This window comes from Octopus bimaculoides, chromosome 16 (genome assembly GCF_046866305.1).
Source record: "Octopus bimaculoides isolate indiv1 chromosome 16, ASM4686630v1, whole genome shotgun sequence".
Lineage (NCBI taxonomy): Eukaryota > Metazoa > Mollusca > Cephalopoda > Octopoda > Octopodidae > Octopus > Octopus bimaculoides.
Window position 1 is genome coordinate 6831535 of NC_142943.1, and position 24671 is coordinate 6856205.

General features: G+C 38.9%; 1 protein-coding gene across 4 annotated transcripts; it reads left to right on the top strand.

Annotated features, from left to right (window-relative positions):
- The first annotated feature begins 339 nt into the window (after positions 1 to 339).
- On the top strand, positions 340 to 23464 carry LOC106874797 (uncharacterized). 4 transcript variants are annotated; one of them, XM_089364053.1, is made up of 8 exons: positions 340 to 495; positions 7738 to 7821; positions 8310 to 8519; positions 9394 to 9531; positions 10676 to 10736; positions 11451 to 11518; positions 15482 to 15576; positions 23223 to 23464. In XM_089364053.1, the coding sequence occupies exons 1-8, from the start codon at positions 469 to 471 to the stop codon at positions 23353 to 23355; spliced, it is 816 nt and encodes a 271-aa protein (XP_089220179.1). In that variant the 5' UTR covers positions 340 to 468; the 3' UTR covers positions 23356 to 23464. The 4 variants fall into 4 exon arrangements, with proteins under 4 accessions (XP_089220179.1, XP_014778139.1, XP_052829940.1 ...); XM_014922653.3 differs by lacking the exon at positions 23223 to 23464 and adding an exon at positions 17007 to 18472; XM_052973980.2 differs by lacking the exons at positions 340 to 495; positions 23223 to 23464 and adding exons at positions 848 to 979; positions 17007 to 18472.
- Positions 23465 to 24671: the final 1207 nt, after the last annotated feature.

The following is a 24671-nucleotide window of genomic DNA, read 5'->3' on the forward strand; positions in this document are numbered from 1 at the left end:
TTGTTGTGGGGTAAAATTGAGTGGGAGGGTATAACTTTTTATTTAATCTATTTATTTACTGATTTCTTTTGTTATTTGTTATTCTATTAATTGTTTACATACGTAAATTGTGTTATTTTCCGATGGATATAAGTGATTTATAATAGATTTACTTAACTTTTTAGCATTCAAATTACTATCGACTATAATGCTTATTTACTCAAATTATTTTTAATATGATGATGCGATTGTTTATTTTGAGGATGATATTGTAGGGTAGGTGTGATAGCCCGGATCTGGCCAGTTTGGACACAAAAGAGGCAGAATATTTGAAGGTGACACGTCTGGTTTTAATGCTAAAGGCTTAAAAGAGAAAGAAAGCCTGTCAGTTTACCCGGTCCAAATCGGAAGTGGATTATTTTCGGTCGACACCGGCCACCATTTTTCTGACTTTATTTTGACAATTTGTCTTCAACCAAATCCTTCTGAATGAACATCTGTTTCTTGTTGTGGCAAGTAAGTACACTTTATTTCATGTTTCCTTCTATAATTTCATTTTTCATCTATGTCTGCTTCTATCCAATGGCTCTACAGAAAGAAAACGATTTCACACACAGAAGTGGAGAGAAGTTGTGATATTGATGACTTTCTCAAGAACATTTGCAGGACGTTGCAACTCCCTTTTATCTTTATCCCCTTAAATCTTACGGCTACAAATATAACAATATAATTAACGAGGCAAGAAATTACCTGCAGGTCTTTTTATAGTGTATGCAATGTTTCAGTTGACACATCTTTGTCCCTAGGATCCAAAAAGAAAAACCAAAAACGAAAGTATTTGCCTTGTTGGAAGCTGGGGGCTTTCCAGGTCAAAGTGAAACTATTTTTACTTTTTGAAATAAGATGTGATCTCCATCGCAAATTGTTGATATGTTGGTGTGGACGAAAAGGCGAATACGACGAAGAAGATCGTAATTTTGCAGGACAGTAATTGTGCCTCGTATGTTATATTTATTCTTCATCGTTCTCTCATCTGTTAACATTCGATACACTTACGAAGTCAATAGCTTCGCTTTGCTCACGTTAATTATGGATATAATCAAAGCTGTCAAACATGTACGGAAACAGAAAAACGGCATACTACCATTCACTCAAATTATTATTTTCCATAAGTAATTATTAAGATTGATCCTGTTGTCACCTGGGCATGGTATGTCGATTATCATACATGTTCTTTCATTTTTTTTTTATTCACCACAACAACATCCAGTTCTGATTTCTGGTCAGATGATCACACTGGATCATTGCATCCCAGAGGATTCTCATTTTCGGTGACTCCTTCTTGAGTTTTCTCATACTACGTCTTTGCTATTTGTAGGCTATGAATTCCACAACCCTTTAGTTTTGACCTTAAGATTAATTAAATTGAGTTAATTACTGTTCTATAGTATATTTAAACATATGTATAGTCTTTGTTGAAAATAATAATTTGATATAGTTTAGATAATTTAATAATTACATATATAACGCGCATATACATGATGTATAACCTAATACAAAATCGCATTAAGATACAAATCCCAAACCAAAGAAAAAACATAAACAAGAGCAAAGAGGTGGGAGGAGAAGAAAGAAAGAAACATCAATAGTATATTTTATAGACACAAGACGATATAATTTTTGTAGACATTCGGGGATTCCGCGTGTGTAATGTAAAACATACGGCCTAGGGTAAAGAATACGCACACCCGGTGTTTAGGGTTAGGGTTGCGCCGAAAATGGGTGATGTGCGTATTCTTTACCTCCGCCAAAAATACTTTATGAACCAATGAGGGAGGGTTAATATCTAGATCCACATCTAGGCAGTTTATGATTAGTAAGGCCTAATTAAACTAAACTGACTTATTTACCTGTTTTACCTTACCTTACCTTTATGGTAATTTTTTACAAATTTACCGATTTTATTAATAAAACACCATATTTTCGAATTGTAGATATTTCATGATTTTCACACGTGCTGTGTACATAATACTTCATGACCCCGTGATTACTAAGTCTAATTAAATTAATTTTATTACCTGTTTTATAGTATATTTTTATTGACCAATAAAACACAATACTTTAGAATTTTTTGTAGAAATTCCTGGTATTCCATCATGTAGTTTCTATATGGCTCTTTCCATGTTGTATCGGAGGTCGTTGTTTACGTAAACATTCAACTAGTTTAGCTTTTATATATATATATATATATATATATAAACTTCAGTTAGATCTTGTTGTATGCTTCATGGCTGACGGGGGAGGGGAGTTGATGTTGTAAAAAGTAGCGGGGCAAATTGTTATTCTTAAAATTAAAAGAATTGAGAATTTCTCTCTTAAAAAATTTTTTAGAAAGTGTAGTGGGTGTTTTTTTATGTGCCATTTGTACAGGAGCCAGTCGGGGGCACTGGCATCAGCCACGCTCGGATGTTGCTTTTTACATGCCACTGGCATCGGCCACGTTCGGGTGGTGCTCTTTACATGACGTCGGCACAGGAGCCAGTCAAGTGGACCTGACATCGGCCATGTTCGGATATATATACAAATTATAAAAATAATTAAAAAATGTATATATAATACAGTACTGTTTCTACTTTATGGATTTTCACCTGCAATAGTCAGGGGATTACTGTGTGTGTGTGTATATATATATATATATTATTATAAAATCTGGTAATTAATCATATATTAATTAATATCGATTAATTATCAGGAGGCCAGCACATCTAAAGAATCAAAGAGATTCAGAAATAGTATCTGCAATCTCAGGGGATTAATCGGTAAGATTTGTTAAATCCGAAACCGGTACATGTTTAATAATGTTTTTTTAGGTGATTTTAAATGTCTTGCCCGCCTACGTTTTGGTATGCTGCTATATTTCATGTTGAGAACAATTTAGGTCTTAATAGACACAAGATGTGATCCATTTCTAGCACATTAATTGTCCACGTTAGTGGTCAACGTTATTTATATATATATATACACACATGTATGTGCGTTTGTGAGTGTGCCTACTACATCAGGCAAAACCCTTTACAGTATTTCTTTCAGACTCATAATAATGTGAGTTCCTGTTCCACCAAAGTCAACTTTGCCGTTCATCCTTTCCCCTATTGATTAAATAAAGTAACAGTCTGAAAGCTCGGGTCATTGGTCTCGACCAATCGCCCACCCCGCTCTCTCCAAATTTCTGGTCTTCTGCCTAAATTAGAACCCATTAATAAATAATCACATCATCGAAATCTCAAAGCTACAAGCTGATGCATGATTGATTTAAATCAATGGGAATGAATAAGCTTTACGTTTGACAGAGTAAGCTGAATGCGAAAGGGTTAATCAATTAAATAACCTACGAAAACTGCAGTTGCCCACTATGCATACTCTTTTACTTGTTTCAGTCATTTGACTGCGGCCATGCTGGAGCACCGCCTTTAGTCGAGCAAATCGACCCCAGGACTTATTCTTTGTAAGCCTAGTACTTATTCTATCGGTCTCTTTTGCCGAACCGCTAAGTAACAGGGACATAAACACACCACCATCAGTTGTCAAGCGATGTTGGGGGGACAAACATATACACACACATACATATTTGTACTTATATACAACGGGCTTCTTTCGGTTTCCGTCTACCAAATCCACTCACAAGGCTTTGGTTGGCCCGAGGCTATAGCAAAAGACACTTGCCCAAGGTGCCATGCAGTGGGAATGAACCCGGAACCATGTGGTTGGTAAGCAAGCTACTTACCACACAGCCACTCCTGCGCCTATATTAAAGATCTATAACAATTCCAATGTCACTTGTTAACAATGATATATGAATTTATTATAAATCTATGTCAGTATTCATTTTACATTACTGCTCTAAATAGTCACACCTTGTTTGACCTAAAAAAAAATTTCTCTTCTCAAAATCCTAATTTCTTTTATTTCTCAATAAAAACAATCAATATAGTTTACTTCCCATTCTGTCGAGTAATAATTATTTTTTGGAAGGTTTCCATTGTTGTGGATGTTTAACCAAGTGTAATGACCCAGCTGCCTTGCATAAAATTTATCGGCCAAAAGAACGAAAGCCTGTTATATTTATAAATGATTTGGATATGTTCTAAGAATAAAATATATTTGTGTAATTGTGAGTAGCAGAGATCAGAATAATTCTAGTTCATTTGAGTCTTTGACCTAGTTTTGGTCTCCATTTTGCTAGAACTCTTTTGAAAAGCATTGCTTATCACCATTCCACCCTCTCTGAAAATCTTGGGCTTCATACTTGCCTGGAGATAGAAAGAAGCCACTTTCAGATATATATACACACATATATATATAATATATATATATGTATATAAATATAATATATATATGTATATATATCTATAATATATTATATATATATATATATAATATGTATATATATAATATGTATGAGCGATCATATGACAGGTATTTGGAAATATACTTATGCCACCATGGGTAATGTCAAGAAATATGGTATACATACAATAATTATGAAATGACTTTGATCAAATTTATTGGTATTTTTTATACGAAATAATGAAAAGAATAGTAAAAAAGAAAAATATTTACTTTAAAGTTAAATAAAATAATATTCAAAAAGGAAAAGAGAAATTGAAAACAAAAGTACTCTCTCTGTTGATTTTATATGGAAGTTTACAGACCCCTTCTCTCTCTCTCTCTCTCTCTCTCTCTCTCTCCTCTCTCTCTCTCTCTCTCTCTCTCTCTCTCTCTCTCTCTGACCAATAACCCAATATAAAACTCATACATATGTTTCAGAATGAAATGTTGGCTAAGTACAGAGCCCTGATAATAAAGAAGATAGATGATAAAGGGATAAATAATTATCTTATGAGCTTCATTAGCTTACAGTTGTTTCTGCTGTAAGATGTAGTGGGTTCTTTGTTGAGTGTCTGAGTAACACCTTATAGCTTCATCAGAGCCTCGAATATAGGTACGAATGTAATATATATATATGTACGTATGTATATATGTGTGTGTGTATATGATGAACATGGGAAGCGAACTTCAAAACAGTGCTAATGATTATATGATAGGCTTCTTTCAGTTTCCCTTTAGCAAATCCACATACAAGGCTTTGATTAGCTTGGGGGCTACAAGAGAAGACACTTACACAAGGTACCACGCAGTGGGACTGAACCTGAGACTATGTAACTAGGAAGCAAACTTCTTAACCACACAGCCATGTCTGCACTCCTCTCCAAAGCACAAACTATTAAGCAATAAAACAGTAAATAAACAACGTGGTTGATATTCTGCTCAAGTTGGCTACAATTGCTGTTCTGAATCTATTTTCATCTTGAACTGTTTATCATTTTGGACTCTATCCAATATGTCCTGTAAATATATAATGTGTAATCAATATTTTTGTATTGATTCACCTTGGATTGGTTCTCTGGTGTTATAAATATGAGTGCAAACACCATTCTTGGCTTGTGGATGGTTCATTTCATTTCATTCATGCATAGGAATTGTAACGCTGGGGAAATGTGAGTCAGGTATGATTTTTCAGCTCTGTAATATGCATTGGCATGAATGGTGGTGGGGGTGTAGTTTAGTTGGAAGTATTTCTTGGGTGTTGGCCAGTAGGTTCAGAAGAGGAAGCTATGTTTCTAGCATCATTGTCGTAATCGTTTGTTTTAATGTCCACCTTTGTGTGCTTCCATGAGGCAGATTTTCTACGACCAGGTTCTCTTTGTTGCGAATCCTTACCTGTTTCGAAACAAAGTAATATTTCTCCTCGATCAGACATATTTTCACAGAGATAAGAAATTGATGGCACTGCTTCTATGACAGTGACACTCATTTACGATCGCACAGTCGACACATGGAGGCCAAAATGCACATGCGTGCACACATGGATGGGGATAGCTGTGTAAAGAAGTGCCAATCTCTAACTGTAGAGGGAACTTGTGGAAGAGGTAGATCCAGGAAGACATGGGATGAGGTGGTGAAGCATGATCTTCAAATGTGGGGTCTCACAGAGGTGATGACAAGCGATTGTGACCTTTGGTTATTTGCTGTGCTTGAGAAAACTCGTCAAGCCAAATGAAATTATAGTTGTGGCCAGTGCCGGTGATACATCCATGCAGATGACACATAAAAAGCACCCATGCTGGTGTCACTTAAAGGTGTCCACCCCCTACACTCTATGGAGTGGTTGGCATGGTTGTCATTAGAAAGGGCATCCAGCTGTAGAAACCAAGCCAAATTCAGACTGGAGCCTGATGCAGCTCTCTGGCTTACCATCTCCAGTCAAACCATCTAATTCATGCCAGCATGGACAACGGATGCTGAATGATGAGGAGATTGATATATGCTTATACATACATATATATAAAATAGGAGAAAATGGAGATTGGGAAGTTAATAATTGTTTATTATTAACGACTGTCAGTGAAGATGACCAATTTGCTGTTAATAATTAATAACTTCCCAATCTCCATTTTCTCTTCTTTTAAAGGAATATAAACCAAATGTTCTTTTATGGATACCTATTATTTTAAGGAAATTTATTCCCCCAAAATACTAAGTATTGAACCAGTATTTCCTTGGATGGAACCATCCCTTCATGAGGTTAACACAACCTCTAATTAAATTCAAATATATATATATATATATGTATGTATGTATACATACAGTAAAATGCTTTCAATTTCTTCATCATCGGGCGGGGGAGCTGGCATCGACCACGTTCGGATGGTGCTTTTTACATGCCACCGGCACAGGGAGCCAGTCAGGCAGCACTGGCAACAACCCACGCATGAATGGTGCTTATTGCGTGCCACCAGCATGAGAGCCAGTCAGGCGGCACTGGCATCGGCCACAACTACAATTTCCATTTACGATTGTGATTTTAATTTTTGATTTTACTTGACTCTCCGCCTACCAAATCCATTCACTAAGCTTTGATTCACCTAGGGTCTAGTAGAACTTGTCCAAGGTGCCATGCAGTGGATTTGAACCCCAAACCGCCTGGTTAGGAAGGTGTGTGTATCAAATCTTTCATTTGAATGACTTAGAGGTCGTGAGTTCTGTGTGTTGTGTCCTTGAGCAAGACACTTTATTTCACATTGCTGCATTCCACTCAGCTGGCAAAAATGAGTCCTCCTGCAATGGATTGGCGCCCCTGTCTGGCTGGGGAATCATATATGCCATGGAAACCAGCAAACCAACCCTTGTGAGTCAGTGTCACTCAGAAAGGAACACGTTACCCCCCACTTTTTTTTTTTTTTTTTTTTAATTTTGTGGTTAATTTTTAAAATTTTCCTTTTTTAAATCACGGACTGTCCAAAGATTTGTCTTCAGTCTCAGCAACAGACCATTAAATGTGTTTATGGGGAGAGAAAGATATTGAAAAACGTCAACAAGTCTGACTGACTAACAAAAAGAGTACAAGGTGGTCATGAGGTGTGCTAAAAATAACAGCTAATTAGCCCTTACATCATGCACCAAAAAAAGATTTTTTTTTGTGGGGACAGGGTTTGCATAATTGTATGAATTCCCTTATGTATAACATAAATTTGCAAAAGTTTTATGAAAATTTCAAAAAGTAGAAAAGTTACGAGAGGGTTATATGGCTTACTTAAAACAAAATTCCACCATCCAGTTTGATCCTTGCTCACAATTTTCTCTCTCCGTTCGAAATAATCACACCGCTCATTTCTGTATTTGTTTTACTATCACCAGGTCATCTTTCTAGTGAACATCTATTCAGTTAATACAGCATGTTTACGTGATCGAGCCCGGATAGTTCGCGAAATACTTCGCAAGGTAAGTTTAAAAAATTTTTTTAAATATTTTCTTCAGTTTGTAGTGAATTATGAACAGAAACATATATCGGTATGGTTAGGGATGTCCACCGCTACATCATTGTCTACAGTTGTGATTAATTTCTGCAGTGTCTGCAGCTCAGGTGGTTGGAGTACAACTCTGTACAATTGCGATGAGGCACTGCATTGTAAAACCAGTCCTCAGAGAATTTCAAAGAAGCCATCATACACAGCAAGAGGAAATATCTTAATGAGGTCAATGAAAACTTTGCATAAGACCATAAGTGCCTATCAAGTAGTGGGGTCAGGCTTTGTGTCTATATAAGAAAGAATCATTATTATTATTACTTTACCTTATTTTGATTTTGCCTTTCATCTAGTAGAAAGGATTATTATTATTATTAGTGAAAGGAGAATAGTGATGATTGCTGCATTTTTTCATATTGTGTCTTCTGCTTTCATTTTTTTTTTTTTTGTCCTTTCCTCCAGAGAATCTTCAAATCTTTCAAAGACACCAAAGTTGAGATGCCATATTCCTGCCCATTCACAGAAGAGCGAGATGTCTACATTATACAAGAACGGCAGAAATTCATGAAGACTTTAACCAAATGGCATTGCTCCTTCTGTGGCAAAGAATTCTATGGAGAAAACTATCTCGACAAACACTTTGATAACAGACACCCACAATATGTCCGAACGGCAAGTTATTTTTTGTTACTTTACCATTTTTCCATTTTAGAACTGATAAAAAAAATAATTCTTCGTGTATGACAGCAGAGGCATAGCTTCTGTGAGTAAGAAACTTGCTTTCAAAGCACATGGTTTTGGGTTCAGTCCCACTGAGTGTCACCTTGGACAAGTGTCTTCTATTATAGCCTTGGGCTAACCAAATCCTTTTGAGTGGATTTGGTAGAGCGAAACTGAAAGATGCCCATCGTGTGTGTGTCCTTATTTTGATGTCATGTGACAGTTGTAAATGATGATCACTGTCATACAATCGGTGTTGTTCAACGAGAACATGTCTGGCCATGGGACAATACTACCTTATTTGGAAAAGCTGCAAGCTGGCAGAATCATTAACATTCTGAACAAAATGTTTAGTGACATTTCATCTGTTTCGTGTTCCATGGTCAAATTCTGCCAAGATCCACTTTGCCTGTCATCCTTTCGGTGTTGATAAAATTCATACCAGTTAAATATTGGGGGGTTGATGTAATCGATTCCCCCACCCCTCCAAAATTGTTGGCCTCATGCTAAAGTTTGAAATCAGCATTATCTTGCTTTGGACACAGGTAGGGTTAAATCTACCCCCAAAATAAACTCCGTCCAACCCATGCAAGCACAGAAAAGTGGACATTGAATGGTGTTGAGGAGTAGCACTAGCGTAGCTAGAGTGTGTGCCACTCAGGGCAGCCCTTCCGTTTGCTGCCCACTAGACCCCATAAAAAGCACATATTGCCTACAGCAGACCCAAAAGTGGTGCCCCATTAAAAGTGCCACCCGAAGCAGATCAAAAGACTACGTCATTGTATTAAAGTGACATCTCTGATAAAAGCCAGGATTTCTTTTTCAGGGGAATGACTCGATGTGTCTGGCAGACTATTGTGATATCTTCCGTTGTGAAATACTTTCTGGTGCTCTGGAACCGAACTATTGGGACATGGCGTTGTGTCTTGAAGATGATATGTTTGAGCTTCAACAGAAATGCATGGTAAGTAACTGCTTGTGTTGCAATTTGGCTGGTATTTAACAAACATCAGGTCGGCCCTCCTTCAGCAGATTTAGGATCAGTCTTCCCAGCCATGACCATCCATTCTATGTTTATGGAAGGTATGATAGAATAAGTAAGGTTTTAAAAAATAAGTCCAGGGATCAATTCGTTCGACTGGGATTTCTTCAAGGTGGTGCACCAGCATGGTTGCACACTGAAACAGGTAAAAGATAAAAAGTATTTCTGTTAATTTTCAAAAATCATGAAGAATTTTGATAAATAACTTTGTTTCAATTAATTTTTGAAAATAATCAAGAACTACAGAAAATACCTCAGTTCATTTTTAAGCTGGTGTTTGGAACATAACATGAAATTTTGATGAAAGGTTTTGCCCCAACTGGCTCCTGTGCCAGTAACACGTAAAAAGCACCATCCGAACGTGGCCGATGCCAGTGCTGCCTGACTGGCTCCTGTGCTGGTGGCACATAAAAAGCACCCACTACACTCTCGGAGTGGTTGGCGTTAGGAAGGGCATCCAGCTGTAGAAACATTGCCAGATCAGATTGGAGTTCGGTGAGGCCCCCTGGCTTGCCAGTCTCCAGTCAAACCATCCAACCCATGCCAGCATGGAAAACGGACGTTAAATGATGATGATGATCATCATCATCATCACTTTAACACTTTTGTTACCATATTTCTGTTGAAATACTTTCCTTTTACTTGAATTAATTTTTAAAATAATAATTAAGTAAAATAAATTGATATTATTGACCTCATGTTTGGAACACAAATTGACATTGTTTTAGATCACTTTTAAACAGGGTCTTTGAGTCATGGGACCAAGAACAGCCTCATGTGGTTTAGTATCAAAAGAGTTAGGAAACCTCCATTTGTCAGGGCATTAAAATCCACTTCTGCGACACAAGTTTAATCAATTCTTTCAAATCTGTGAACCAATTTTCTACCATTTCACACAACGCCAAATTTGATTTCTTCATTATCTACTTTTCTGTTTTTGTCTTGTTTTTGTTTTTTTCTTTTTGTTTTTCTCCATTTTATGATTATTATTTTTAAAATTCCAAGAAAAAAAAGGCACAAGATCTTTCTGTTTGACGTTTTACAATTATTTTATTTCCACTTCCAGGAAATAATCAAAGAATGCATCCCCTCCACAGCATCTACAAATTCATCAAGACATATTCAAGGTAAATTTGTCTTTCTTTTTTGCTTTTTTTTTTAAAGTTAAAATGGCTTTGTTCATTCATGTTATCAACTTTATTAGAGAATTAGCATTAGTTAATGTTATTGAGGGGGTGGTCAAGCTGGCAAAATCATTAGCACGCTGGACAACATGCTTCACTGCATTTCTCGTGGCCTTACAAATGCGAGCCGAATACTCTAACCGCTAAGTTACATGTCTTCACAAATTAATATACAAATGGCCGAGTACTCCACAGACATATGTACCCTTAACATAGTTCTCAGGGAGATTCAGCATGACACAGAATGTGACAAGGCTGGCCCTTTTGAATTACAGGTACAACTCAGTTTTGCCGGTTGAGTGAACTGGAGAAATGTGAAATAAAGCGTTGCTGGGAATCGAACTCCTGACCTTACAACAGTAAACCAAATACCCTAACCACTAAGCTACAGGGCTTCACATAATGGTGACCATACAACTCCTCCAGGAGTTAATGAACAAGGCAAGGTCACAAGTTTTAGTAGGAAGATATGGGGTGAGAAATAGTTACGTCTGACTGGAGAACATTGGGCTCTCAATGAAGAAACATTGACAGATCTTGTATCACGGAGACTCAGTGAATCAGGCAGAACAAAACTGATGTAAAAAGCAATGGTGATTGAGGTGATGGAGAGCCGTGACTGATGAGGATTCATTTATGTTTTTTATTTATTCCCAGATGTGTTTTCCAATGAAGTTTGCTCATTCTTAGATTGTCGCCGTTACTGGGAAGCACCATTTCCTCAAGTAAGTAATCCTATTGTTGTTATTATTATTATTTTGATGGTTGTTACAGGATTTGAACTTACGACTGGTGGGTAATAGTGCAGCACCAAGGACAGGGATACACGTTTTTTAACGTCTCCAGAAATTCATCATCATTATCAAACTTGCTTCCCAACATGGTTCCAGGTTCAGTCCCACTGTGTGGCACCTTGGGCAAGTGTCTTCTACTATAGCCTTGGGCTGACTAAAGCCTTGTGAGTGAATTTGGTAGACGGAAACTGAAAGAAGCCCATTGTGTATATATATATATATATATATATATATATATATATATATATATATATATGTATGTATTTACTGTTTGTGTCTGTGTTTGTCCCACCACTACCATCGCTTGACAACCGATGTTGGTGTGTTTATGTCACCATCACATAGGAGTTCAGCAAAAAGAGGCCAATAGAATAAGTACTAGGGTCAATTTGTTCACCTAAAGGTGGTGCTCCAGCATGGCTGCAGTCAAATGACTGAAACAAGTAAAAGAATTTAACATCCATTTTCCATGCTGGTATTTGGTGGATGGTTTCCCATGATCCAATGAGCCTGAGGACCACATCAAACTTCAATGTCAGCTATGACGTGGTTTCTATAGCCGGATTCCCTTGCTAACACCAACCACTTTACAGTGTGCCCCTGGGTGCCTTTTTTTCCTGGCACCTGCCCTAGTGAGGTTGCCAAGTACCTCACAAGACAAGAAAATATCCTCTTCGCCATGTAAGAGTGTGTTTGAGAGTGAGAGGCAGAGTAGCTTTACACCCCATATTGGGAGGCTAAATTATGATGAAGGGGGCAAGCACAGGTGTCTTGCTATGAAAGAAATACATGTCCACCCTACATTATATAAGGGTGGATGGGAGTAGCTTGAACGGCAAGATGAAGTGTGTTGTGTTATGAAATAATATTCCCTGATAGCTTTTTGTTAAGAAAATGCCAATATGTGCTCTCTCTCTCCTCTTCCCCATCTCCGCCTTCCATACAACCTTCCCATCCCCCTCTCTTTCTCTCACACACACACACACACACACACACACACGCAGAGGATTTCAAATGGTCAGTTATGATTTTAATGATCAACTTGTATTTTCTCTAATTCCCTTTTAGCTGTACTTCTGAAACTTTCTTCGTAGCAACATTAAAACATACTTAAACCCTTTAGCATTTAAATAGGCCATCATCATCATCATCATCATTTAACGTCCGCTTTCCATGCTAGCATGGGTTGGACGATTTGACTGAGGACTGGTGCAACCGGATGGCTACACCAGGCTCCAATCTAATTTGGCAGAGTTTCTACAGCTGGATGCCCTTCCTAACGCCAACCACTCAGAGAGTGTAGTGGATGCTTTTACGTGTCACCCGCACGAAAACGGCCTCGCTCGAAATGTGTCTTTTATGTGCCACCCACACAAGAGCCAGTCCAGGGGCACTGGCAACGATCTCGCTCGAAAACCCTACAAGGCCAGTCAGGCGGTACTGGCAACGGTCACGCTCAGGATGGTACATCTTATGTGCCACCCGCACAAGAGCCAGTCCAGGGGCACTGGCAACGATCTCACTTGGCTTGCCGGGTCTTCTCACGCACAGCACATTTCCAAAGGTCTCGGTCAGTAGTCATCGCCTCGGTGAGGCCCAATGTTCGAAGGTCTTGCCTCACCACCTCAGCCCAGGTCTTCCTGGGCCTACCTCTTCCACGGGTTCCCTCAACTGTTAGGGAGTGGCACTTTTTCACGCAGCTATCCTCATTCATTCTCACCACATGTCCAAACCAGCGCAATCGTCTCTCTTGCACACCACTACTGACGCTTCTTATGTTCAGCTTTTCTCTCAAGATACTTACACTCTGACGGGTATGCACATTTACATTACACATCCAGCAGAGCATACTGGCTTCATTCCTTGCGAGCTTACGCATGTCCTCAGCAGTCACAGCCCATGTTTCACTGCCATGTAGCATGGCTGTTCGTACACATGCGTCATACAGTCTGCCTTTTACCCTGAGTGAGAGTCCCTTTGTCGCCAGCAGAGGTAAGAGCTCTCTAAACTTGGCCCAGGCGATTCTTATTCTAGCAGTTACACTTTCAGCGCACCCACCCCCACTACTAACTTGGTCACCCAGATAGCGGAAGCTATCAACTACCTCTAGTTTTTCTCCCTGCAATGAGATAGAAGTTGTTTCCTGTTTGTTTACAGTGTTTATTGCACCTGAACATCTGCCACATACAAAAACTAACTTTGTAGTTAATCTGCCTTTGATATTGCTGCACCTCTTATGTGTCCATAGCTTGCACCAGATACATCTTATAGAGTTACTACCTACTCCTTTACTGCATACTGAGCAGGGCCATCTACCTGAAGGAGTTTGTGTTTTATCTTCCTTCCTACTTATTAGGATTTTGGTTTTAGCTAGGTTGACTCTAAGGCCCTTCGATTCTAGTCCTTGCTTCCACACCTTAAACTTCTCCTCTAGTTCTGATAGTGACTGCGCAATTAGTGCAAGGTCATCAGCATAGAGGAGCTCCCAGGGGCAACCTGTCTTGAATTCCTCTGTGATTGCCTGGAGGACTATGATAAATAGGAGGGGGCTGAGGACGGAACCTTGGTGGACCCCTACCTCTACCCGGAATTCATTACTGTACTCATTTCCAACCTTCACCTTACTGACAGCATCTCTGTACATGGCTCGCACAGCTCTCACTAACCATTCTTCTATCCCAAGTTTCCTCATTGACCACCAGATAAGGGATCGGGGGACTCTGTCAAAGGCTTTCTCCATGTCAATGAAGGCCAGGTACAGAGGTTTGTCCTTGGCTAGATATTTCTGCTGCAGCTGTCTCACTAGAAATATGGCATCAGTGGTGCTTTTACCTGGCACGAACCCAAACTGCATCTCATCTAAATTGATTTGCTCCCTAATTAGTTGGGCTATGACCCTCTCTGTAACTTTCATAACCTGATCTAACAGCTTGATGCCTCTGTAATTATTAGTGTCTAAAGCGTCACCTTTACCTTTGTAGCAGTTTACTATGGTGCTGCTACACCAGTCATTGGGTATGACTCCTTCGTGTATCACCTGGTTCGTAATACGGGTGACTAGGCTGTAGCCAACACTGCCAGATATTTTGAGCATCTCTGCAGTGATTCCTGATGGGCCGGGGGCTTTCTCTGTCTTCATAATCTTAATTGCTTTATCTACCCTGGTACTGTCAACTCGGATAGCTGGTCCCTCTGTTGGGTCGACATACGGCAGGCTCTCTTCCTCCCATTCATTCTCTTTATTAAGCAATCTATCGTAGTGGCATCTCCAGACCTCATTCTTTGCAGCCTCATTTAGTGCAAGCGTACCGTCATCCATGCGAACACATTTCTCTCCTACAACATTACTATTCTCTCTCCTACACTGTCTTGCAACACGAAATACCTCGAGTCTTTGGTCCTCACGGCGCAGAACATTGGCAAATCTTTTCTTCCATATCCACCGTAAATATGGAAATATGGAAAGCAAACAATCCCATAATCCAAAATTCAGACCTACAGGATAATGCATGACTAACTCAAAACTATGTGAATAGACAAGCATTGCAGTCGACAGGATAATCTGAACACTAAAGGGTGAAGTACATTGTTGATGTAAAAAGCAATTTATAAACTTTCAAAAGAACAGCAAATAGCTCTCTTTTTGGAACAGTGGATCTCAAATCACGCATAAAGCTATAAATAGTATGTAAATATTTGGATGGAAAACCGTTTGGGATAGAAAAAGTTGTCGGTTTCTGCCCAAAAGGATTTTTTCAATTCAATATTTACATGCTATTATTTACATTCTTTGTGTGCTTCGAGATTCACTGTTCCTAAAAAGAAATATTTAAGTATGTTTTCTCATGCATTGTCTTAAAATTTCATTCAAAAGAGATCTTTTATTCTCTGCAGGGGGCCTCCATTGGAACAGCAGCATACATTATAATGTCCGTGATTCTGATGTTTTTCCTGAGTCTCTACTACTGCATAGCTTACCATTATTTTTAGTAAGTATTTCTCAACCTTTTGGGTTTTTTTTTTTCTTTTTTGCATGCATGGTTGTGTGGTAAGGAGCTTTCTTCCCAACCACATTGTTCCAGGTTCAGTCGCACTGCAAGGCACCTTAGGCAAATGTCTTCTTCTCTAGCTTTGGGCTGATCAAAGCCTCGTGAGTGGATTTGGTAGAAGGACACTGAAAGAAGCCCGTCACGTGTGTATGTATATGTGTGTGCATATATATGTGCGTGTATGTATTTGTGTGTGTATATGTGTTTGTATGTGTATATGTGAGTATATGGAAGCTGATACATAAATATTGATGATCTGCAAGGACATCAATCCGTCCATTGTAAATAATGTACATAATTCCTCATCTCAAAAATATAGACTAGGTACAGGTGTGGCTGTGTGGTAAATAGCTTGCTTACCAACCACATGGTTCTGGGTTCAGTCCAGCTGCGTGGTACCTTGGGCAAGTGTCTTCTATTATAGCCTCGGGCCGACCAAAGCCTTTTAAGTGGATTTGGTAGATGGAAACTAAAAGAAGCCCATCATATATATATATATATATATATATATATATATATATATATATATATATATATATATATATATATATATATATATATATATAGTGTGTGTGTATATGTTTGTGTGTCTGTGTTGGACCCCAACATCGCCTGGCAACCGATGGTGGTGTTTTTACGACTGCGTAACCTAGCGGTTCGGCAAAGTAACCGGTAGAATAAATACTAGGCTTGCAAAGAATAAGACATGGGGTCGATTTCTTCGATTAAAGGCGGTGCTCCAGCATGGCCGCAGTCAAATGACTGAAACAAGTAAAAGAAAAAATAGTATTAAGCATGCTGTCAGTTGTTTTAGGAAATATACATCTTTTCTATTCTAGGCACAAGGCCCGAAATTTGGGAGGGAGGGGGCCAGTTGATTAGATCGACTCCAGTATGAAACTGGTACTTAATTTGTCGACCCTGAAAGAATGAAAGGCAAAGTTGACCTCGGCGGAATTTGAACTCAGAACGTAAAGACAGACAAAATACCGCTAAGCATTTCGCCCTGCGTGCTAACGTTTCTGCCAGCTTGACACCTTAAAAAATACACATCTACGATGTCAGTATTTATGAATGTACAACTGCTGCAAGATTACCAGCCAGACCCAGTGAACCGCACCACAGAGTCTGTGACTCCTCACCAAGCGGAGTCCTATCACTATCAAGTGACTATAGAAATCTTCTGGATTCTGCATGCAAGCATATGTGTGTTAATCCACATGTGTGTGTTTGTATGAGCAAGTGTATGTGTGCCAGATCACATATGTGTGGGCGTGTGTACGTCCATATCTACTAATGGTTATATGTAATACTTTGTCTTCACTGTATTGTGTATTCGTTTCTCTTTGTATTTGATATTTGTTATGCAGCGTGCAAGAGTGGAGACTACATTGGTTTGGAGATGAGGTGCGTATGAATGAAGACAGCTTTGTAAAGAGGTACCAGTCACTGAAAGTGGATGGTACCTATAGAAGACGGAGACCCAACAGGATACGAGATGAAGTGGTGAGGACCAATCTCGAGATGTTGGGACTCACGGAGCAAATGAGAACGGACCGAGATGTCTGGCGATATGAGGCTCTAGAGACGACCCACCCACGTCTGCGAAACTGAGTTCTGGAAGCTTTGTGTTCCAGCCACACATAACAATAAAATTTTCATACACCCTACTCCCCCCCCCCACTAATAAACCAAACTACATCTCCTCTTCCTCATATTTCCTCTTCATACATTATGATTATCTCCCACTCCCCAATCCTGTTCTCGCTGTATCATTTGCTATCCCCACCCCCTCCTTATACCCAGGTTCTCGTCAATCACTGCATTCCCCACCCTCTACTCGTGCCCTTTCTTGGCAATACCCTGCCATGTATTTCATACCTTGACGTATGCCCTGCCACTTGCCACGATTTATCTCTCTCTTCTTTACTCGACCATCCCATCTATGCTCTGATCCCTGTTCCCTGGCACCTCACCATCATTTCTCTCCTACTATCCCCTTCTCTTGCTCTTCTCTCTGGCTAGGTAACCATGTATCTCCTTTACAGCAGCACATCTGTTTCTGTCCCCTTTCTTATTAACTCTCACTCACTCACGCCCTCTCTCTTCTCTCTCTCTCTCTCTCTCTCCCTGTGGCTAGGTAACCATGTACTCCCTTTACAGCAAGTCACCCATTTCTCTCTTTCTCTCTCTCTCTCTCTCTCACAATCTAACCATTCATCATCTGACACAAGATCATCTCCTCCAATTCCCCGTCCCCTCTCAAAGATTCCTTGTCTTGCAAGTTACTCAGTGACCTCTGCCAGTGCTGGTGCCACGTGAAAAGCATCCAGTCCACACTGTAAAGTGGTTGGCATTTGGAAGGGCATCCAGCTGTAAAAACCATGCCAAAAACTGACCTCACCTGTGTTGGTGCCACATAAAAAGCACTCAGCCCACTCTGCGAAATGGTTGGTGTTAGGAAGGGCATCCAGCCATAAAAACCGTGCCAAAACAGACACAGAAATCTGATGTAGTCTTCCACCTGGCCAGCTCCTGTCAAACCATCCAACCCATGCCAGCATGGAAAACGGATCTTAAACGATGATGGTGATTTGTTATGGATCTTCTATAAGTGTGAAGCTGTATACATTAATTTGCCATTTATATATACAAAGACCGAGAAGAAATCTTGCGAAACAGAGTTCATTTTAACGAGATACCTTTTGAAATCACCTGAGGACACACATTTACACCGAGGGATACACCTAAATCATGTTCAGTATCTCAACAGTGAGGGCTCCGTGCCAGATGGGTTGAAACAATTGTAATGATCAATAAAGAATCTCATATCTTCTATCTTTCTCATTAATCAAACTCCTAACGAACACTAAGCCGGTGAACATGCTTTCCTGGCAAACTGGTGTATACCATACAATTTATTAACTAATAAAATATATATATATTTGTATATGTATATATTGTTTGTTTTTAAATTCAGTTATAATAAAAATAATTTTACATAAATCTGATGGGTTACTCTATACATTTTTAGAGTACAAATTTATTATTCTTATACAAGGATGTTGTTGACATTGACTTTGAAGTTTCAGCCATCATTGGTTTAGTTGACCAAAACTGCAAAGTCGCTGTCAATAATATTCTTGTTCAAGAATAATAAATGTGTGTGTGTGTGTATGAACTTTAGATTAGTTGAAAAATATCACAAACATATTTTAATTTCTGAAAGCAAATTCCCTACTGTTACCATGGAGAAAAAATTCTCCGTTATAGTAAAAGGTGTAAAAAAAAATGCCATGTCTGTCTAACGCTTCCATCTAACGGATTCTCGTGCGGACGGCACGCAATAAGCACCATTCATGCGTGGGTCGTTACCAGTGCCGCCTGACTGGCTCCCTGTTCCAGTGGCACGTAAAAAGCACCATCCGAATGTGGCCAATGCCAGGGCCACCTGACTGGCTCCCATGTCGGTGGCACATAAAAAGCACCCACTACCCTCTCGGAGTGGTTGGCGTTAGGAAGGGCATCCAATTGTAGAAACCTTTCCAGATCAGATTAGAGCCTGGTGCGGCCTCCTGACTTAGTAATCCCCAGTCAAACCGTCCAACCCATGCCAGAATAGAAAATGAACATTAAATGATGATGATGAGGATGGTGACATTTCTGCCTCTTTAGTCTTACTCAGTGGGAAATACAGAAGAAAGTGTTAGTTATTTTTTTCTATATTCAACTTTCACTAATCTAAAGTTTATGTATACTGAATTCTAACACACCAGTTTATTAGTATTGTTATGTCTGAGTGAAATGTGTGTGTGTATATATGTATATAGATGCAATTATGTGGATAAACAAATTAGATATATTAAATATAACAATATGGGTAGGAAATACAAAATACATATATATATATATGTGTGTACACATGCAAATAGAAAGCAAAAACTGAAGATTTTCAGATGATGAATATTTAAGTATAAATATTTTGATATTTATATTAACTGATCAAACGTACACAGAGTACAGAACAACAGAGGAAATTAAAGGGGAGGAAGAAAGGTATTATAAGTCCAACTGTTGCTTCTGGGGCCTCAGAGATTCATAATAATGTTGGTAGATGTGGTTCATCACAATATGTGGCTGAAATGGAATACAGTGAACATTGGATAAAACGAGGTTCCATCATCAGAGAAGAAAATATCTTCCATTTCAGGTTTTGATGCAGAGAAGTTCCAAAGTATTGAAAATCAGGATTTCATCTGTGAACTGTGTGTGTGTGTGTATGTATGTATAGCCGCAGGAGTGGATGTGTGGTAAGTAGATTGCTTACCAACCACATGGTTCTGGTTTCAGTCCCACTGCGTGGCACCTTGGGCAAGTGTCTTCTGCTATAAACTCAGGCCGACCAAAGCCTTGCGAGTGGATTTGGTAGATGGAAACTCAAAGAAGCCCATCGTGTATGTATATATATATGTGTGTGTCTGTGTTTGTCCCATTGGTGTGTTTAAGTCCCTGTAACTTAGCAGTTCGGCAAAAAGAGACCAATAGAATAAGTACTAAGGCTTACAAAGAATAAGCCCTGGGGTCAGTTTGTTTGACTAAAGGCAACTTTGACTCCAGTGTGGCCACAGTCAAATGACTGAAACAAGTAAAAGAAAAGAATATATATATATATATATATATATATATATATATATATATATATATATTGTTGTACTTGGGGATGGTCATATTGCCAGTTTAGCCAATAAAAACACACGCACTGTATATTTGGTGTTAATTTTTTTTTTTTTTTTTCAGCTTTATATTACATTAATCTTAATCTTAATCTTATTTCGGCCAGAGTTCTTTCGTCACACTTCTGTGACCTCATCAGTGGTCCTTTGTTTCCTTCTTTCTTATGTGTGTCTCACCTTGCTAACTATCAGCCATTTTGTATTTTGTATTCCTATTGTATGTGTCTACGCATGCGTGTCCTTCAATGTGTCTGTGTCTTTTGTAAGTGCATGTGTGTATGGGGAGTGTCTGTATCACCTATATTCTCTGTTAATACGTGTTCATTTGTATTAGTTTTTATTTATTTATATGTTCATGTGTGTGTGTGTGTGTGTGTTTTTTTTTTTTTTGTTTTTTTTTAATGTGTTTAATTAAATTTTGTTAACGTATGTAGTATTTAATTCCATTTGTTTATCTATGTATTGTATTATACTTTGTTCCTATTATTGGTTTATGGGTAACATGTTGTCACATGCTGTGGTTTGTTAGTGGCGTATGTTAGTGCTCCATTCTAGTTTCCTATTCAGGCTAGGTTTCCCTTCTATTATGTGTGTAGCTTCAGTAATTTGTCTAAGTGCTGCATCACTGCTATGTGTAGATAAGATTTTAATTTCTATGTTGTTGATTGAGCCTCTATGTTCTTGCTCAGCGTGCTGGTACAGAACTGATGAGTTCTTCCCTTCCTTAAGTTCCCTCCAATGTTCGTTTGCCCGCTCCCCTATACTCCTTGCTGTTTCGCCTACATATGTCGTTGTCTTATTTCTGCATCGTCCCTCTGTACATCTTATACTATAGACCACATTTCTGGTTTTGCAGTTCGTTTGTGGGCTAAATCTACATACGATACAGTTCCTATCAGTGCAGGGGGTTCTACTGAAAGGGTATGTTCTACTGATAAGGGATTTGATAGGGTTGCCTGGCCTTTCAACAACCTTAATTCTTAGCTTAAGTTTGTCTAGGGCCCTTCTAAAGCGGTACGCCAGTTCGCCTCTAGGGGTGGTGTCGACGAACATGACGCTTTGGTACTTGTGGCTATTGTACCATGAGCTTGCCTTCCCTATTTTCTTCTTAGTTCTTTCTATGGTGTTCCATGATTTGCTCCTATAGAGTGGGCAAATCCCATTCCTATCGTTGCGTTTGATTGTTTCAAACTTCTTCATAGCTCCTTTGTAAACCCTGATCCTTTCTTTATGGCTGTAACCCGAGAACTGCATGCGGTGGACGAAATGTTGTATATGTCTCTTTAATTCTGTAGGGTCGCACATGCAGGAGACATTTCGCATTACTCTGACGAGGTCTGCCATCAATATGTTGAATTTGGCATTGTCCGCAATAGCCGAGTTCCGGTGGGTCAGGTACTTGGAGGCCATAGGTTTTGCAAAACAAATATATATATATATATATATATATATATATATATATATATATACGATGGAGTCTCCTGTTGGTTTTGATAACATGAGAATCCGACAACCTACATGTTCTTTTGTCAGTCACAGTACTTATGTCACATGTAGTATTTGAGTCTTTCCAAAAATTTGCAAAGAAGCCTGCAGATATTGCAAGTGTGAGGATTACGAGTCAATGCCAGCAGTATATTTGCAGCTGCATTTCTCCTTTGACTTGCACCTCTCAGCCTGTTAATGCTGGTTGAAACAGTATGTAGCTGTGGTAAGAAGCTTGCTTGCCAACCACATGGTTCCAGGTTCAGTCCCACTGTGTAGCACCTTGGGCAAGTGTTTTTTGCTATAGCCTTGGGCCAACCAAAGCCTTGTGAGTGGATTTGGTAAACAGAAACTGAAAAAAGCTGCGAGCTGGCAGAAACGTTAGCCGTTACATTTGGAGTTCAAATTCTGCCAATGTCGACTTTGCCTTTCATCCTTTCGGAGTCGATAAATTAAGTACCAGTTACGCACTGGGGTCAATATAATCGACTTAATCCCTCTGTCTGTCCTTGTTTGTCACCTCTATGTTTAGCCCCTTGTGGGCAATAAAGAATTAAGAAACTGAAAAAAGCCCATCAAGGTTCCGGGTTCAGTTTCACTGTGTAGCACCTTGAGCAAGTGTTTTTTGCTATAGCCTTGGGCCAACCAAAGCCTTGTGAGTAGATTTGGTAGACGGAAACTGAAAGAAGCCTGTCATGTTTATGTTTGTGGGTCTGTGTTTGTCCCCCCACCATCACTTGACAACCGATTTTGGTGTGTTTACATCCCCCGTAACTTAGCAGTTCAGCAAAAAGAGACCAATAGAATAAGTACTAGGCTTACAAAGAATAAGTCCTGGGGGTTGATTCCTTCGACTAATGGTGGCGCTGCAGCATGGCTGCAGTCAAGTAACTGAAAAAAATCAGACAGCAGGCATTGGTTCAATATTTTGACTTGGCAGTTCCTGAGGAAATGATGATATATATATGTGTCTGTGTTTCCTTATCTTGACACTCTGTGATGTAAATGAAAGTCACTGTCACACAAGCAGTGTTGTGCATTTCCAATATTCTGCAAAAACATGTCTGGCCAAGGGGAAAATATTACCTTGCTTGGGAACAGGTGAGGGTTGGGTGACAGGAAGGGCATCCAGCCATAGAAAATCTGCCTTAATAAACTCTATCCAACCCATGATAGCATGGAAAAGTGAACATTAAAAACAGTGATGTTCTTTAATGTAATTTTTGGGATTGTTTTTTTTTTTTTTACTTTATTTAACTAAACTCTCTTATTTCAAGAAACTTTTGGGGTTTTTCTTTTTTTTTTGTCTATTCTTTCTGTCTCTCTTTAATCTTAACTAAATATTTTCTTCTTCTTCCATTACATCAGCACTGACTCCTTTATCGACTACCAACCAATGGAATATTCTAAAGGCGAACATGTTTACCACACCCCAACAACTTCCAGTGTAAACATTCGCTATCGGCCGACAACAAGGACTTTACAACACCCTCTTGTATGAAGAATACAACCTCAACAGACACACAGACACACATTTTTTTAAAGAAAAACAAAAAAATTGTTTGGTTTTTTTTATCTAACACAAATACATGATTATTTTTCACAGTAGAGAGACTGACTTCACCAAAGATTGCCAAAGTTTTGTTTTTTATACGTGTGAATGAGTGCATATATACATACACACATATATATATATATATATATATATATATATATATATATATATATATATATATATGTATATAGTTTCATCATTATCATTTTTCATCTGAGTTGGTTGGGTCTTTATGAAACCATCAAACTCTTACCACCATGGAAAAATAGATTTAAAATGATAATGTTCATCATATATATATATATATATATATACCTCATTACTTTTATGCCCATGTCAGCATGTAAGGAGGATGTAAAAATGATGATGTTATATATATATATATCATTCATCCTCGTCTTGTTCAGAGTTACTGTCCCCCTTGGTGGGTCAAGGACCATGTCTCATTTATACATTCCATTCTTGGGTTGCTTCTTTACCACTGGATGCCCTGCTTATTACCAAACCCTTCACAGAATGTACTGGGTGCATTTAGTCATGGCACCCACACTTGAGCTGTTACTTTTACCCCCAGAACAGCCTAAAGAGTCCTCTGTACTCCGTATTATTTCTGTTCATTTACCAAATGCTTCACAAAGTGTATTGGGTTCCTTTTAATCTGGTTCCAGCACCAGAGAGGTTGTGTTGTCTGCAGCTAGACTAAGGAGTTCTCTGTATTGTATATTGTCTCCATTTGTTTATTTGCCAGAATCTGGGGGTTGTCTTGTCCCTGGCAGATAGAATACAAAGAGTGTGATGAACTGGTAATAGGAGAGAGAGAGGAAAGGAAAGGAAAAGAGAAAGAGCCATAGAAGAGAGGAAGTGACAGGCAGCTACATAACAGTTGTTGGTAAGGAGATTGGATAGAAACAGAAAAAGTGGTATGAGGTGAGAGGGAAGGCAGGTGATATGTATGCACGTTAGTGTCAGGGTATTGGCAATCACAGTAGGAATTGACAGCTCAACCAAAACTCAAAGCTGTATCATAGACTTTCTTGGTTCACTAAGAATCAGAACATCTTTCTCCAGTTCTTGCTCACACCTAAACAGATGGCTGATTTGCTAAGATGCCAGGCTAAGTACGTTGCAGCAGCATTTCCCAGGAACCCTAGGTTTCCTTTAGGTGTTTAAGGGTTCCTCTAAAAATACCGATAAATAGGTTAATCTTATGCAAATGTATTCTTGAGCTAATTTTGTGTTTAATTCAATGTTTGTAATTTTAT

Coding starts and splice junctions, on each gene's coding strand:
- LOC106874797 (XM_014922653.3), top strand. CDS start 469: ATGAACATCTGTTTCTTGTTGTGGCAA. Junction 496..7,737: donor TCTGTTTCTTGTTGTGGCAA/GTAAGTACACTT, acceptor TACTATCACCAG/GTCATCTTTCTAGTGAACAT. Junction 7,822..8,309: donor TTCGCGAAATACTTCGCAAG/GTAAGTTTAAAA, acceptor CCTTTCCTCCAG/AGAATCTTCAAATCTTTCAA.